This window comes from Brachyhypopomus gauderio, chromosome 7, assembly GCF_052324685.1.
Source record: "Brachyhypopomus gauderio isolate BG-103 chromosome 7, BGAUD_0.2, whole genome shotgun sequence".
In the NCBI taxonomy this organism is placed as follows: domain Eukaryota; kingdom Metazoa; phylum Chordata; class Actinopteri; order Gymnotiformes; family Hypopomidae; genus Brachyhypopomus; species Brachyhypopomus gauderio.
In genome coordinates this window covers 28,502,935-28,515,219 of record NC_135217.1, presented here as the reverse complement: position 1 = coordinate 28,515,219, position 12,285 = coordinate 28,502,935, and the positions used below count along the sequence as shown (strand labels likewise).

The window sequence follows — 12,285 nt, the reverse complement described above, 5'->3', positions numbered from 1 at the left end:
GTACACCTGTTGTATTCAATGTGTCTTTGATTACCTTCATCTTCTAATGCTTGTTCTGTCCTCTGCTGTTCCGTTCGAGTTGTCCTCAAAAGGTATGGGTGGAAAAATGAAAAAGACCAAGTCAGCCAAAACTCATAAAGAGTGAAATTATAAAATGTCATTGCATAAATCATGATTCAGTAATAAAAATATTGGTGTCCTGCATGACACTCTCTTCAATGTCTATACCTTTTAGATATGAAAAAGATTCTGCTGTCCATTTGAAAGAACCTGATGTGGACTCAAGCAGTAGGTGAAAAGAAAACTCAACATGACCAAACAAAATCTTACAGAATATTGCACACTAGTGTCACACCAATTACTGTTTATTGCTGACAATTTATTATGTACACATGTTGTATTCAATGTGTCTTTGATTACCTTCATCTTCTAATGCTTGTTCTGTCCTCTGCTGTTCCGTTCGAGTTGTGCTCAAAAGGTATGGGTGGAAAAATGAAAAAGACCAAGTCATCCAAAACTCATAAAGAGTGAAAAATATAAAATGTCATTGCATAAATCATTAATCAGTAATGAAAATATTGGTGTCCTGCATCACACTCTCTTCAATGTCTATACCTTTTAGATATGAAAAGGATTCTGCTGTCCATTTGGAAGAACCTGGTGTGGACTCAAGCAGTAGGTGAAAAGAAAACTCTACATGACCAAACAGAATCTTACAGAATATTGCACACTAGTGTCACACCAATACTGTTTAATGCTGACAATTTATTATGTACAGATGTTGTATTCAATGTGTCTTTGATTACCTTCATCTTCTAATGCTTGTTCTGTCCTCTGCTGTTCCGTTCGAGTTGTGCTCAAAAGGTATGGGTGGAAAAATGAAAAAGACCAAGTCATCCAAAACTCATAAAGAGTGAAAAATATAAAATGTCATTGCATCAATCATGATTCAGTAATAAAAATGTTGGTGTCCTGTATCACACTCTCTTCAATGTCTTTACCTTTTAGATATGAAAAGGATTCTGCTGTCCATTTGGAAGAACCTGATGTGGACTCAAGCAGTAGGTGAAAAGAAAACTCTACATGACCAAACAGAATCTTACAGAATATTGCACACTAGTGTCACACCAATTACTGTTTAATGCGGACAATTTATTATGTACACATGTTGTATTCAATGTGTCTTTGATTACCTTCATCTTCTAATGCTTGTTCTGTCCTCTGCTGTTCCGTTCGAGTTGTGCTCAAAAGGTATGGGTGGAAAAATGAAAAAGACCAAGTCAGCCAAAACTCATAAAGAGTGAAAAATATAAAATGTCATTGCATCAATCATGATTCAGTAATGAAAATGTTGGTGTCCTGCATCACACTGTCTTCAATGTCTATACCTTTTAGATATGAAAAAGATTCTGCTGTCCATTTGGGAGAACCTGATGTGGACTCAAGCAGTAGGTGAAAAGAAAACTCTACATGACCAAACAGAATCTTACAGAAAATTGCACACTAGTGTCACACCAATTACTGTTTAATGCTGACAATTTATTATGTACACATGTTGTATTCAATGTGTCTTTGATTACCTTCATCTTCTAATGCTTGTTCTGTCTTCTGCTGTTCTGTTCGAGTTGTGCTCAAAAGGTATGGGTGGAAAAATGAAAAAGACCAAGTCAGCCAAAACTCATAAAGAGTGAAAAATATAAAATGTCATTGCATCAATTATGATTCAGTAATGAAAATGTTGGTGTCCTGTATCGAATTCTCTTCAATGTCTTTACCTTTTAGATATGAAAAAGATTCTGCTGTCCATTTGGAAGAACCTGATGTGGACTCAAGCAGTAGGTGAAAAGAAAACTCTACATGACCAAACAGAATCTTACAGAATATTGCACACTAGTGTCACACCAATTACTGTTTAATGCAGACAATTTATTATGTACACATGTTGTATTCAATGTGTCTTTGATTACCTTCATCTTCTAATGCTTGTTCTGTCTTCTGCTGTTCTGTTCGAGTTGTGCTCAAAAGGTATGGGTGGAAAAACGAAAAAGACCAAGTCAGCCAAAACTCATAAAGAGTGAAAAATATAAAATGTCATTGCATCAATTATGATTCAGTAATAAAAATATTGGTGTCCTGCATGACACTCTCTTCAATGTCTATACCTTTTAGATATGAAAAAGATTCTGCTGTCCATTTGAAAGAACCTGATGTGGACTCAAGCAGTAGGTGAAAAGAAAACTCAACATGACCAAACAAAATCTTACAGAATATTGCACACTAGTGTCACACCAATTACTGTTTATTGCTGACAATTTATTATGTACACATGTTGTATTCAATGTGTCTTTGATTACCTTCATCTTCTAATGCTTGTTCTGTCCTCTGCTGTTCCGTTCGAGTTGTGCTCAAAAGGTATGGGTGGAAAAATGAAAAAGACCAAGTCATCCAAAACTCATAAAGAGTGAAAAATATAAAATGTCATTGCATAAATCATTAATCAGTAATGAAAATATTGGTGTCCTGCATGACACTCTCTTCAATGTCTATACCTTTTAGATATGAAAAGGATTCTGCTGTCCATTTGGAAGAACCTGGTGTGGACTCAAGCAGTAGGTGAAAAGAAAACTCTACATGACCAAACAGAATCTTACAGAATATTGCACACTAGTGTCACACCAATACTGTTTAATGCTGACAATTTATTATGTACAGATGTTGTATTCAATGTGTCTTTGATTACCTTCATCTTCTAATGCTTGTTCTGTCCTCTGCTGTTCCGTTCGAGTTGTTCTCAAAAGGTATGGGTGGAAAAATGAAAAAGACCAAGTCATCCAAAACTCATAAAGAGTGAAAAATATAAAATGTCATTGCATCAATCATGATTCAGTAATAAAAATGTTGGTGTCCTGTATCACACTCTCTTCAATGTCTTTACCTTTTAGATATGAAAAGGATTCTGCTGTCCATTTGGAAGAACCTGATGTGGACTCAAGCAGTAGGTGAAAAGAAAACTCTACATGACCAAACAGAATCTTACAGAATATTGCACACTAGTGTCACACCAATTACTGTTTAATGCGGACAATTTATTATGTACACATGTTGTATTCAATGTCACATTGATTTCCTTTCTCTGCTGTTCCTTACGAGTTTTGCTCACATATTATTTAACAGTATTAATTGAATGTATTCATGCACAACACTGGAAACAAAGACAAGCAAAGCATAAGACCAAACACAGGGTATTTTAACATGGAAGTAAACTAGTCACACATAAAACCAATGAAGTTTGGAATTATTACCAACAAGGGTGTGACACCTGAAATGAAAAAATAAAACACATGCAACACTAAAACTGGGATATGACTAATAGTTGGGGGCGGGCAAGGCTTAACATAGCGTTGCATTTCTTAAGTAATGGTCTACAAACCTCAAGATGATTGGCTCTAAAAACATATTCCAATGTCTATCCCACTTTGGCAACAGTGTTAAGTATGGTTTTAAAAAGTGACTGAATTGATATAGAATCTATTCACAGATGGAGAAATGTTACTAATCTAACCTTACTAATACTTTTTTGCTGTTGAATAGAAATAAAAACCTTTTTGTCATCATAAGGAAATTCAATGTTTGGTGAAACTCTTCAGAACATTAGAATATTACTTAAGAGAACATTACATAAACATACTCTTTCAAAAAATGCAGAACACTAAATGGCATTTATATTTTCTTTTCTTTCGTAGTCTGAATGACCATTCACTAAAGAGCATCTGTAATTAAAGCCCGTGGATTTTTATAGCGTTAATCAGCATTCATTCACTGCCATATTTTACTCACGTATTGTACTGCATTCAATGATTACCATTTTTTTGGTCTTCACAAGCTTCCTGCTTGCCGTACTGAGGCATTTTACTAGCGGTGGGCTCAAGCAGTCCGTGAAAACAAAATGATAACTAACCATTTTTAAAAAGCACATACCATAGGCTTCTCTAATTCTAACTACTTGACGATCATTTTAACTACTCGATTTAAACGACTCGAAAAGGCCGTCGATATCGTTTTGTGGCCGGTGTGCGATCGGTTTCAGATGTCGGTCGGTTTTCAGCATTCAAGAATTGTAAAGCGCGACGCCAACACAACATATCACAACATGTTGCTGTTTGAACCCAAACATTCTAGACATCTTCACCAGAGCCCAGTCGATCAGAACCACACACGTGTGATGTAGCTCGGGTATATAAAAACCCACATCTTCCCTCTGAGGTCTCCTGTTGATGTTTTTCGATGGTTTTATTAATATCTCTTGGATAAGACATCGTAGCAACATGGTTCAAACATTTCCTGAGTCTATAAAACTCGCCCTTTAAATTTCGTCCAAAGTAGCAGTTACAAACCAATTAACATCCCTACACGTGATTGTAAATTCGTGTCATTAACTTTTAACATACAAACTCAAAAGAAGTGGTGGACATTTATTTTTTTATTACAAAAAATAATGCTGTTGTATCACGTGTTGCCAGTGGCGAGTGAAATAATTATATTACTCGCAAATTAATATTTGTGGTCGCGATTGCGTCCATTTTAGTCGCAGTATGGAGCCCTGATAACCCGTTCTTTAGATGGTTCGTTAGTGCTACAACAAACTAACTAGCAATTTTCACGAGAGTGTTGTGAAAAATCTGCTACCATCGATGTACCGTTGGCCAGTGATGGGACGAACGACACTGGTGTGTCAGCCATTGATCTACACTAATAATAGTAGTAATATACTATAGTATATATAGTAGTAATATATTAATAGTATTAATAATAATAGTAATATAGATCATTGGCGTCAGCACTGTCCGAGCGCACAAGAGTGAAACTTATTGGTGCGTGTATCGCTTTAAACACACGTGACCGATACAGGAAGTGTATCGTTTGGACGTGCAGCGCCAAATTGTGTTTATAAGGAAGCGAACTGTATCGCCATATCGCGGGTTTGTTGGATGGAGTTCAAATTACCTATGAGTGAAAATAGGTAAGCAAACTGATGACATTCACCTTGATAGTTTAGCTCGGTTGTATTCCTAACCAAATTGCACAGTAGCGGCGAGAACGAGTTTTTAAACCTGTTAATTACAAATCGTACGTGTGTTTATATGGATGCAGCCACGAAGTCGCCAGGTTTGCTTCATGGAAAATTCATTTTTAAATACTAAATGTTGGCTTACATTTCAAATCTCATGTTTAGCTGAATAAACACGTTATCAACCCCTTTAAATGTACAGTAGGCTTACAAATTCATGTTTGACTAAATATGCCCTCTTAAAGTATGTAGGCATACAGTACTATTTTCATGTTTAACTGAATAAACCTTTGAACACGTACATTTTATTGAGCTTTTTTTCTTTTCTTCAAGTATCAAAGTAGAACAGCTTCCTCAAGCAGTCATTGATGCAAATTGGAAACAGGAGATGAGCCCCTGGTCTAATGCACCTCCTGTATTAAGAAACCCTATCTCAAAGACTGACTTTTAGTCATTACTTGGGTAGCACGCATATTCTGAATGAGCCATTTTAATCTAGATAAATTTCAAGATTTCAGTGAGATTAATCTAGTAAAAAAAATTTAATCTATGCCCACCCCTACTTTAAACCAAAGCAAAAATACTGACCAGGTCTTTCAGCTGCAGCATCCTGTGATGTTGAAGCTGCAGCTGAAGATGGATGCGATTCTCTGGAGATTACACTGGCACATTCAGAGGTGAGTCGTTTTATTGCTTCATCTGCCTTTGTTGGGCTAAAGAAACCAAGTGATTTGTACCTTGGGTCTAGTAGTGTTGCCAGTGACATAATGCTCATGCTTTGGATTTTGTCAAGCCTTTCCCTAAGGAGTCTGATGAGGTGCTCCCCCAGCTCCCTACACTGTAAAAAAATTTCAGGTTGGTTAAACTTACAAACTCAAGTTCACCTGCTGCCTTAAAAATGTGAGTAAACTCAACTTCATTATAACCTTTGTTTCTACTCAGAATGGTAAGTTTTGGAAGTTGTTTAACTAATGATAAATTAGTTGTTTGAACTTGAAACAGAGAATTAGAATAACTTACCATTTTACTGTAGTAATTCCCTACAATTGACTTTGTCTTGTCAAATATACACATAATTCCTCTTTATTTAGATTCATGCTTTCAAGTGAACTTAACTTCCAACTATATTCACAACTGCCATTTTAAAGTTAAGAACACTAATGCTTTTAAGTAGATTCTATTAAGATTTCTCATCTTGACTAAAAATGGCAAGTTTACCAGTCAAATCCAGTGTTCACTTGTTTAGAAATATTAAATTTATTTGAATGAGGACATTACACATTACATAAAACGTGTATATTTCTAAACAATGCTTAGTGTTGACAATGCATTTCCTCCAAGTAAATGATTTGTGTTACTAAAACTTGAAGAACAATTGCATGCCATGTTTCTGCCTCTAAATCTCACGAGTTGCTCTGCACAAGCAAGCAGATTAACATCGACAAGGATTGAGAGCAAACAAATTAACAAAAATTTTAACGTCTCAACATTCAACAGTGCTTGCTTTTGATATGGTAAATAAAAAGAATTTTGTACAGCAACAGTGTCCAACAGTGTGAGATGAAACAAAAATCTATTGTTTTCAACATTTTGTCAATATCACCCTCCCAGATGAGACTTGGTGTGCAGCCAATCAATCTATAAACAAAATCTCAGCAATTTATTTCTAAGTCCATGTACCCTTGCTGAACACTGGTCAGGGTTCATCTTCATGACGACCTTCTGCAGGAATTCAAATGAGTACTTCATTTTGTGAGGGTACTGCAGATTAAGGCAGTAGATGGTGCCCATTAACATAGCAAAACCAGTGGGCACGTCTCTGATTTCATGAAGAACGACTGCCTCTTCTACCACCACAGCCACGTTGATAATTTCATGAAGGAAAGCATCATGCAGGACACCTTCATGTCCAATTAGAATTCCAACACACTTTCCCTTCATGAGGACATCCAGGGTTTCACCATGAACCTAAAACAAATGCACAAATTTAGTTCTAATGTATCCTGACCTGCTACTTTATTAAAACCACCTCCTTATTTCAGCTCCACTGATGTGTGCACTACTCTTTGACCATTTGAACATGGCTGTTTGTCATCTAACCAGACATACAACAGAAATTTGACACAAAAACTTCAAAGTTTAAACACTGCCAACAACTATCCCAAACATTGCCAACTAGGGTTACTTGTTGGTTAAAATGCTTATAATGGAAGTACTTTTGAAGATAGTGATTAACTAGTCAGCTGAATTCTGAATGAATGCACCCATTATCTTAATGCATAAATATATTTTCTTACATCACACATCCTGATTATGTCAGAGGTGTCTTCTGACAAGAACAGTGGAAGACCAAGCAGGGCAGCCGTTCTTCTGTTCTGATTTGTGTCCTACATACAAAGAGAGACTGAGTAAATACAGTAATTAAACAAGATTCTTTAATGTAGTACATATTGTTAAGTACATTTTCATACGTACCTCCTTATTAAGGCACTGCATAACACTGCTAAGAGTCAACCTCCTGTTTGATGAGACAGCTGCTTTATAGAATTCCAAAAGACTTGACATCAAGGCATCCAGTCCATCCAGGAATGACTGGAGCAGGTCAGCAGTGACTATTCTACAGAACTCTGCCTTTATCTCAAACAGACGTATAAGACAGTAAACATGGGGTGATAAGAGTGTAAAAGTCTAGTAGAGTGTAAAGCAATAGCAAATGAAAATCTTACATATGAATTTACATATTAAAATTACATGTGATATTTTAACATTAACCAACAGATAATTTCTTTGTTCATCATCCTGTGGATGTATACTTACCTGTCTCTCATTAAACAATGCAGGCCATCTGTCCATAAGTTCAGAGATGAGTGGCTCATCCCCAATTATTTCCTTTCTTCGCTGAGATGATCACAGAAGAAGACCTCTAGAAGCATGGTCTTCTGTTTTTCCTCTGATATATCTGCACTTTGACCTTCAGGTGGATCTGGCAAGAAGTGAATCTCTCCCTTCTTTGACTTCTTGATTGCCTTGTGGTTGGTCTGCCCCTTCTTTCTCTTATTTACAAGAACCTCAGGGCATCCAGCTGCCATCAGTCTATGACGGTAATTGCCCATTTTGAATTTCAAGCTGAATACCCAGCAATACCTTTGACAGAACCCGGCTCTCTGAGACTAGGGTGCTTTTCTACAAGAGCTGTGGCTACACTTTCATAGTGGTCTTTTCTTGGATAAGGAGTGATTTTGGAGATCATGTCAGCTAGTTTGTCAAGTATTTCACTCTTAACACTCTTGGAGATGGCCATCACTGTGCCATCTTTGGCACAGGCATCATTTGCTGCACTGAGCTGAAGTTCAACATCATGGGAGGAATCAGGAATAAGAAAAGGGTCAGGCCATTCCACTGAGGAAGCACTACTTGGGGAACTCAAGCTTGCAGTATCTAGTGTTGAGTCAGATACAGAACCAGAAAAAGTGAACAAAATTTTCAGTGTTGCTCGATCATTTGGTAGATCTTTGATATCCGTCAAATTGCAGAGCTCATTTCCAAAGTCTGGATCTTCAAACTGTAAAATGAAGTTTCCTCGCAAAGCCCATATTTGTACGCAGTGCTTCACATAGGTCCTTTACCGAGTCAGGTACACTCTCTAGGGTGACACGCCTGATCTCTTGAGGTGAAACAATGACTCGAAGAAGCATCATGGAGGCACCAACAGCTATAACAGTGTGACACAAAAGGAGAAAAAGTTGAAAATCTGTAACCAGCATAAAATTAAACTATCATGAGTGAAGTGCATGGTCTTTAGTTAATATGGTGTATGATTGTATTAGACCACCTGTGAGTTAAAACACACACAAAATTAATAATAATAAAAAGCAAGGATCTTTTTTCTGTACCTTACTGTATTATAAACGTCCTTGGAGTGACGAGCACCTTTCCATCAACAAGATATGCAGCAAGGGGGGTGTAGTCATTCAGCTGGTCAGGATCAACAACCACAGTTACTGCAGGAACTTTGATGTTGAGCTGGTAACACCTTAGATGCTCAACAAAGCCAGCTTCAAACATTTCAACAATGAAAAATATGTGGCCATCCACTAAACAGATCTCAAGCACTCTCCCAAGATCTGGTATACAGAGAGCACCTTTGGAATATTTTGTCCCACTTAAATAAGCTGTTGAGGTGAGTGAAACAGAGTCCAGGGCTTTAAACTTGTTTGAAATAGCCACGCTGATTGTAGCATCCAAGATGTTCACAGGTACAACAGATACTCGTCCCGTTTCGATGCTTGGTTTAAAAAGAGTTGGCATCTCCAAATATGCTAACATTAGTTGATGTCTTGTAGCCAAAGTGTGAAGAATATTTTTGAAGTTACCAGAATCACGAACCACCTTTTTAAAGAAACAGTGTTTAGCCTCAAATCTCATAGTCCAAAATTCAATTAAGGGACCACATTTTTTTTAATTAGCATAGGGTAATGTTCCAAATAATGATGTTTAGCGTGCAATTTAGTACAAGGAAAAACTTCTAAAAGCAACTGTCGGTGGTCAGAAAATTTGGCTTGAAGGTAGCACAGGGTTTCTGTTGTGAACGAGGGGCTGCTTAACAACTCAACAATGTCTTTCAATTCAAGAATTAAATGCCAAGCCTTTTCACTTTCTGGAATGAGATGACCAACTAACAGTGGAAGAAATCTCAGAAGTGTCCAATTCTCATGTCCATTGCCACATATTGTTCCATTTTTTTGAAAGTTTGTTTGTATTGTCTGAGGTCTGTTAGTTTTGTCACAGAACTGAAAGGGGAATGTTGTTATTCTGCAATTAAGATCATTCAATGTAAAATACCTCTTTGAAATCAGATGCCAGAGGCATATACAGAGTTCCACAGGTACAATTCCTTCTAATGCATCATGAAGAAAATCAGGTGGAAATCCTTTTGTAGCATGAAAGTGTGTCAGTCTGTTTAAAGGACAGTCCTTCTTCACTCCATCAAAAGAAGTCAGATCACTTTGTTTAAGCACCTTAACAGCTTCATCAAATGATTCTGGTGTTCTCAAGGTAAAAGCCCCACTTCTAACATCATAATGCTGAATATCAGCACGATTTGCCAAACAAAATCGGCACAACTTATCAACATTGAAAGACTCTTGAAATCCAGCAAGCGAGTGTACCCCCAGATTATCGGCAGATATGTACACAACAGTCCCTTTGACATGAGAGCCAACACTTTGAACACACACACCTTCTCTCTCAAGGAGCTTAAGATCCCTAATTAAGGGCTCTAAAACCTTGCTGTAACCATATTGTTTTATGTGTATGTTTTTGCACAATACAGCTAGATAAATTGATGATGTTGAGCGTAGTCTAATAGGTAAATTTGCAATCACCCAATATATAGCACAAACTTTGTGCTTCTTTTTTGAAGTACCTAATGGATTACAAAGCTCAAAATCATCAATATATAGTCCAAGAGCTACACCTAATTCCTCAGAGAGAATTCTGTTTTCTTTAAAGTATTCTCCATCTTTAACTGAACAGTAATTGCCTTCTTGTTCACTGGATCTCTCAAGTGCCTTATTTCTCATTTCTTTCCAACAGTTTACTGAGCAAATCTAAAATAGGAACATAAACAAAAGTGTGCTTTTTTTCCTGTACATTTAACACATACTCGACTGGTTCAATAACAGTAAAATTCTTCCTATAAAATGTCTGTCTTTTGCACTCTGTGCCAAGAGGACCCTGCCTTGAAAGCAATTTTAAGGGGTTCAAAGTTTGTAATTGTTCAATGATGCTACAACAGAGGTGTCAGCTATGCAATTACTGTCTCTCAAAACGTTACAGTGGGGAAAATAAGTATTTAGTCAGTCACCAATTGTGCAAGTTCTCCCACTTAAAAATATGAGAGGCCGGTAATTGACATCATAGGTAGACTATGAGAGACAAAATGTGAAAAAAAAAAATTGAGAAAATCATTTTGTCTGACGTTTAAAGAATTTATTTGCAAATAATGGTGGAAAATAAGTATTTGGTCAATAACAAAAGTTCATCTCAATACTTTGTTGTATATCCTCTGTTGGCAATGACAGAGGTCAAATGTTTTCTGTAAGTCTTCACAAGGTTGGCACACACTGTTGCTGGTATGTTGGCCCATTCCTCCATGCAGATCTCCTCTAGAGCAGTGATGTTTTGGGGCTGTCGGCGGGCAACACGGACTTTTAACTCCCTCCAAAGGTTTTCGATGGATGCAACTCAGCATTCACTGTCCTCCAAACACGACGAGTTATGTTTTTACCAAATAGTTCTACTTTGGTTTCATCTGACCATATGACATTCTCCCAATACTCTTCTGGAACATCCAAATGCTCTCTAGCAAACTTCAGACGTGCCTGGATATGGACTGGCTTAAGCAGGGGGACACGTCTGGCACTGCAAGATCTGAGTCCCTGGCGTCGTAGTGTGTTGCTGATGGTAGCCTTTGTAACGTTGGTCCCAGCTTTCTGCAGGTCATTCACTAGATCCCCCCTTGTGGTTCTGGGATTTTTCCTCACCGTTCTTGTGATCATTTTGACCCCACGGGCTGAGATCTTGCGTGGAGCCCCAGATCGAGGGTAGGTCTTCCATTTTCTGATTATTGCTCCCACAGTAGATTTCTTCACACCAAGCTGCTTGCCTATTGCAGATTCAGTCTTCCCAGCCTGGTGCAGGTCTACAATTCGGTTTCTGGTGTCCTCCGACAGCTCTTTCGTCTTCACCATAGTGGAGTTTGGAGTGTGACTGTTTGAGGTTGTGGGCAGGTGTCTTTTATACTGTTAACAACTTCAAACAGGTGCCATTAATACAGGTAATGAGTGGGGGAAAGAGGAGCCTCTTAAAAAAGAAGTTACAGGTCTGTGACAGCCAGAAATCTTGCTTGTTTGTAGGTGACCAAATACTTATTTTCCACCATTATTTGCAAATAAAGTCTTTAAAAGTCAGACAAAATGATTTTCTCAATTTTTTTTCACATTTTGTCTCTCATAGTTGAGGTCTACCTATGATGTCAATTACAGGCCTCTCTCATCTTTTTAAGTGGGAGAACTTGCACAATTGGTGACTGACCAAATACTTATTTTCCCCACTGTATGTACAACAGTTTTAATATTTTGTTGGGTAAATTCTCCAATATCAATAATTTCTTGTATTGCTGAATTTGATACGTGCAAAATTGTTTGCATGCGAAG

At 37.4% G+C, this 12,285-nt stretch overlaps 1 protein-coding gene across 3 annotated transcripts; it reads right to left on the bottom strand.

The window, feature by feature from the left end:
* Positions 1–6,341: 6,341 nt before the first annotated feature.
* Positions 6,342–10,364, bottom strand: LOC143519513 (uncharacterized). Of its 3 annotated transcripts, none has more exons than XM_077013030.1 (5): positions 8,962–10,364; positions 7,886–8,780; positions 7,544–7,705; positions 7,366–7,455; positions 6,342–7,036 (listed from the first exon to the last, which is right to left on the bottom strand). In XM_077013030.1, exons 2-5 carry the CDS (start codon positions 7,919–7,921, stop codon positions 6,707–6,709), a joined length of 618 nt encoding a protein of 205 aa, XP_076869145.1. In that variant the 5' UTR covers positions 7,922–8,780; positions 8,962–10,364; the 3' UTR covers positions 6,342–6,706. The 3 variants fall into 3 exon arrangements, with proteins under 3 accessions (XP_076869145.1, XP_076869147.1, XP_076869146.1); XM_077013032.1 differs by having other exon boundaries at positions 7,544–7,699; XM_077013031.1 differs by having other exon boundaries at positions 7,886–10,364.
* Between the last annotated feature and the right edge of the window lie 1,921 nt (positions 10,365–12,285).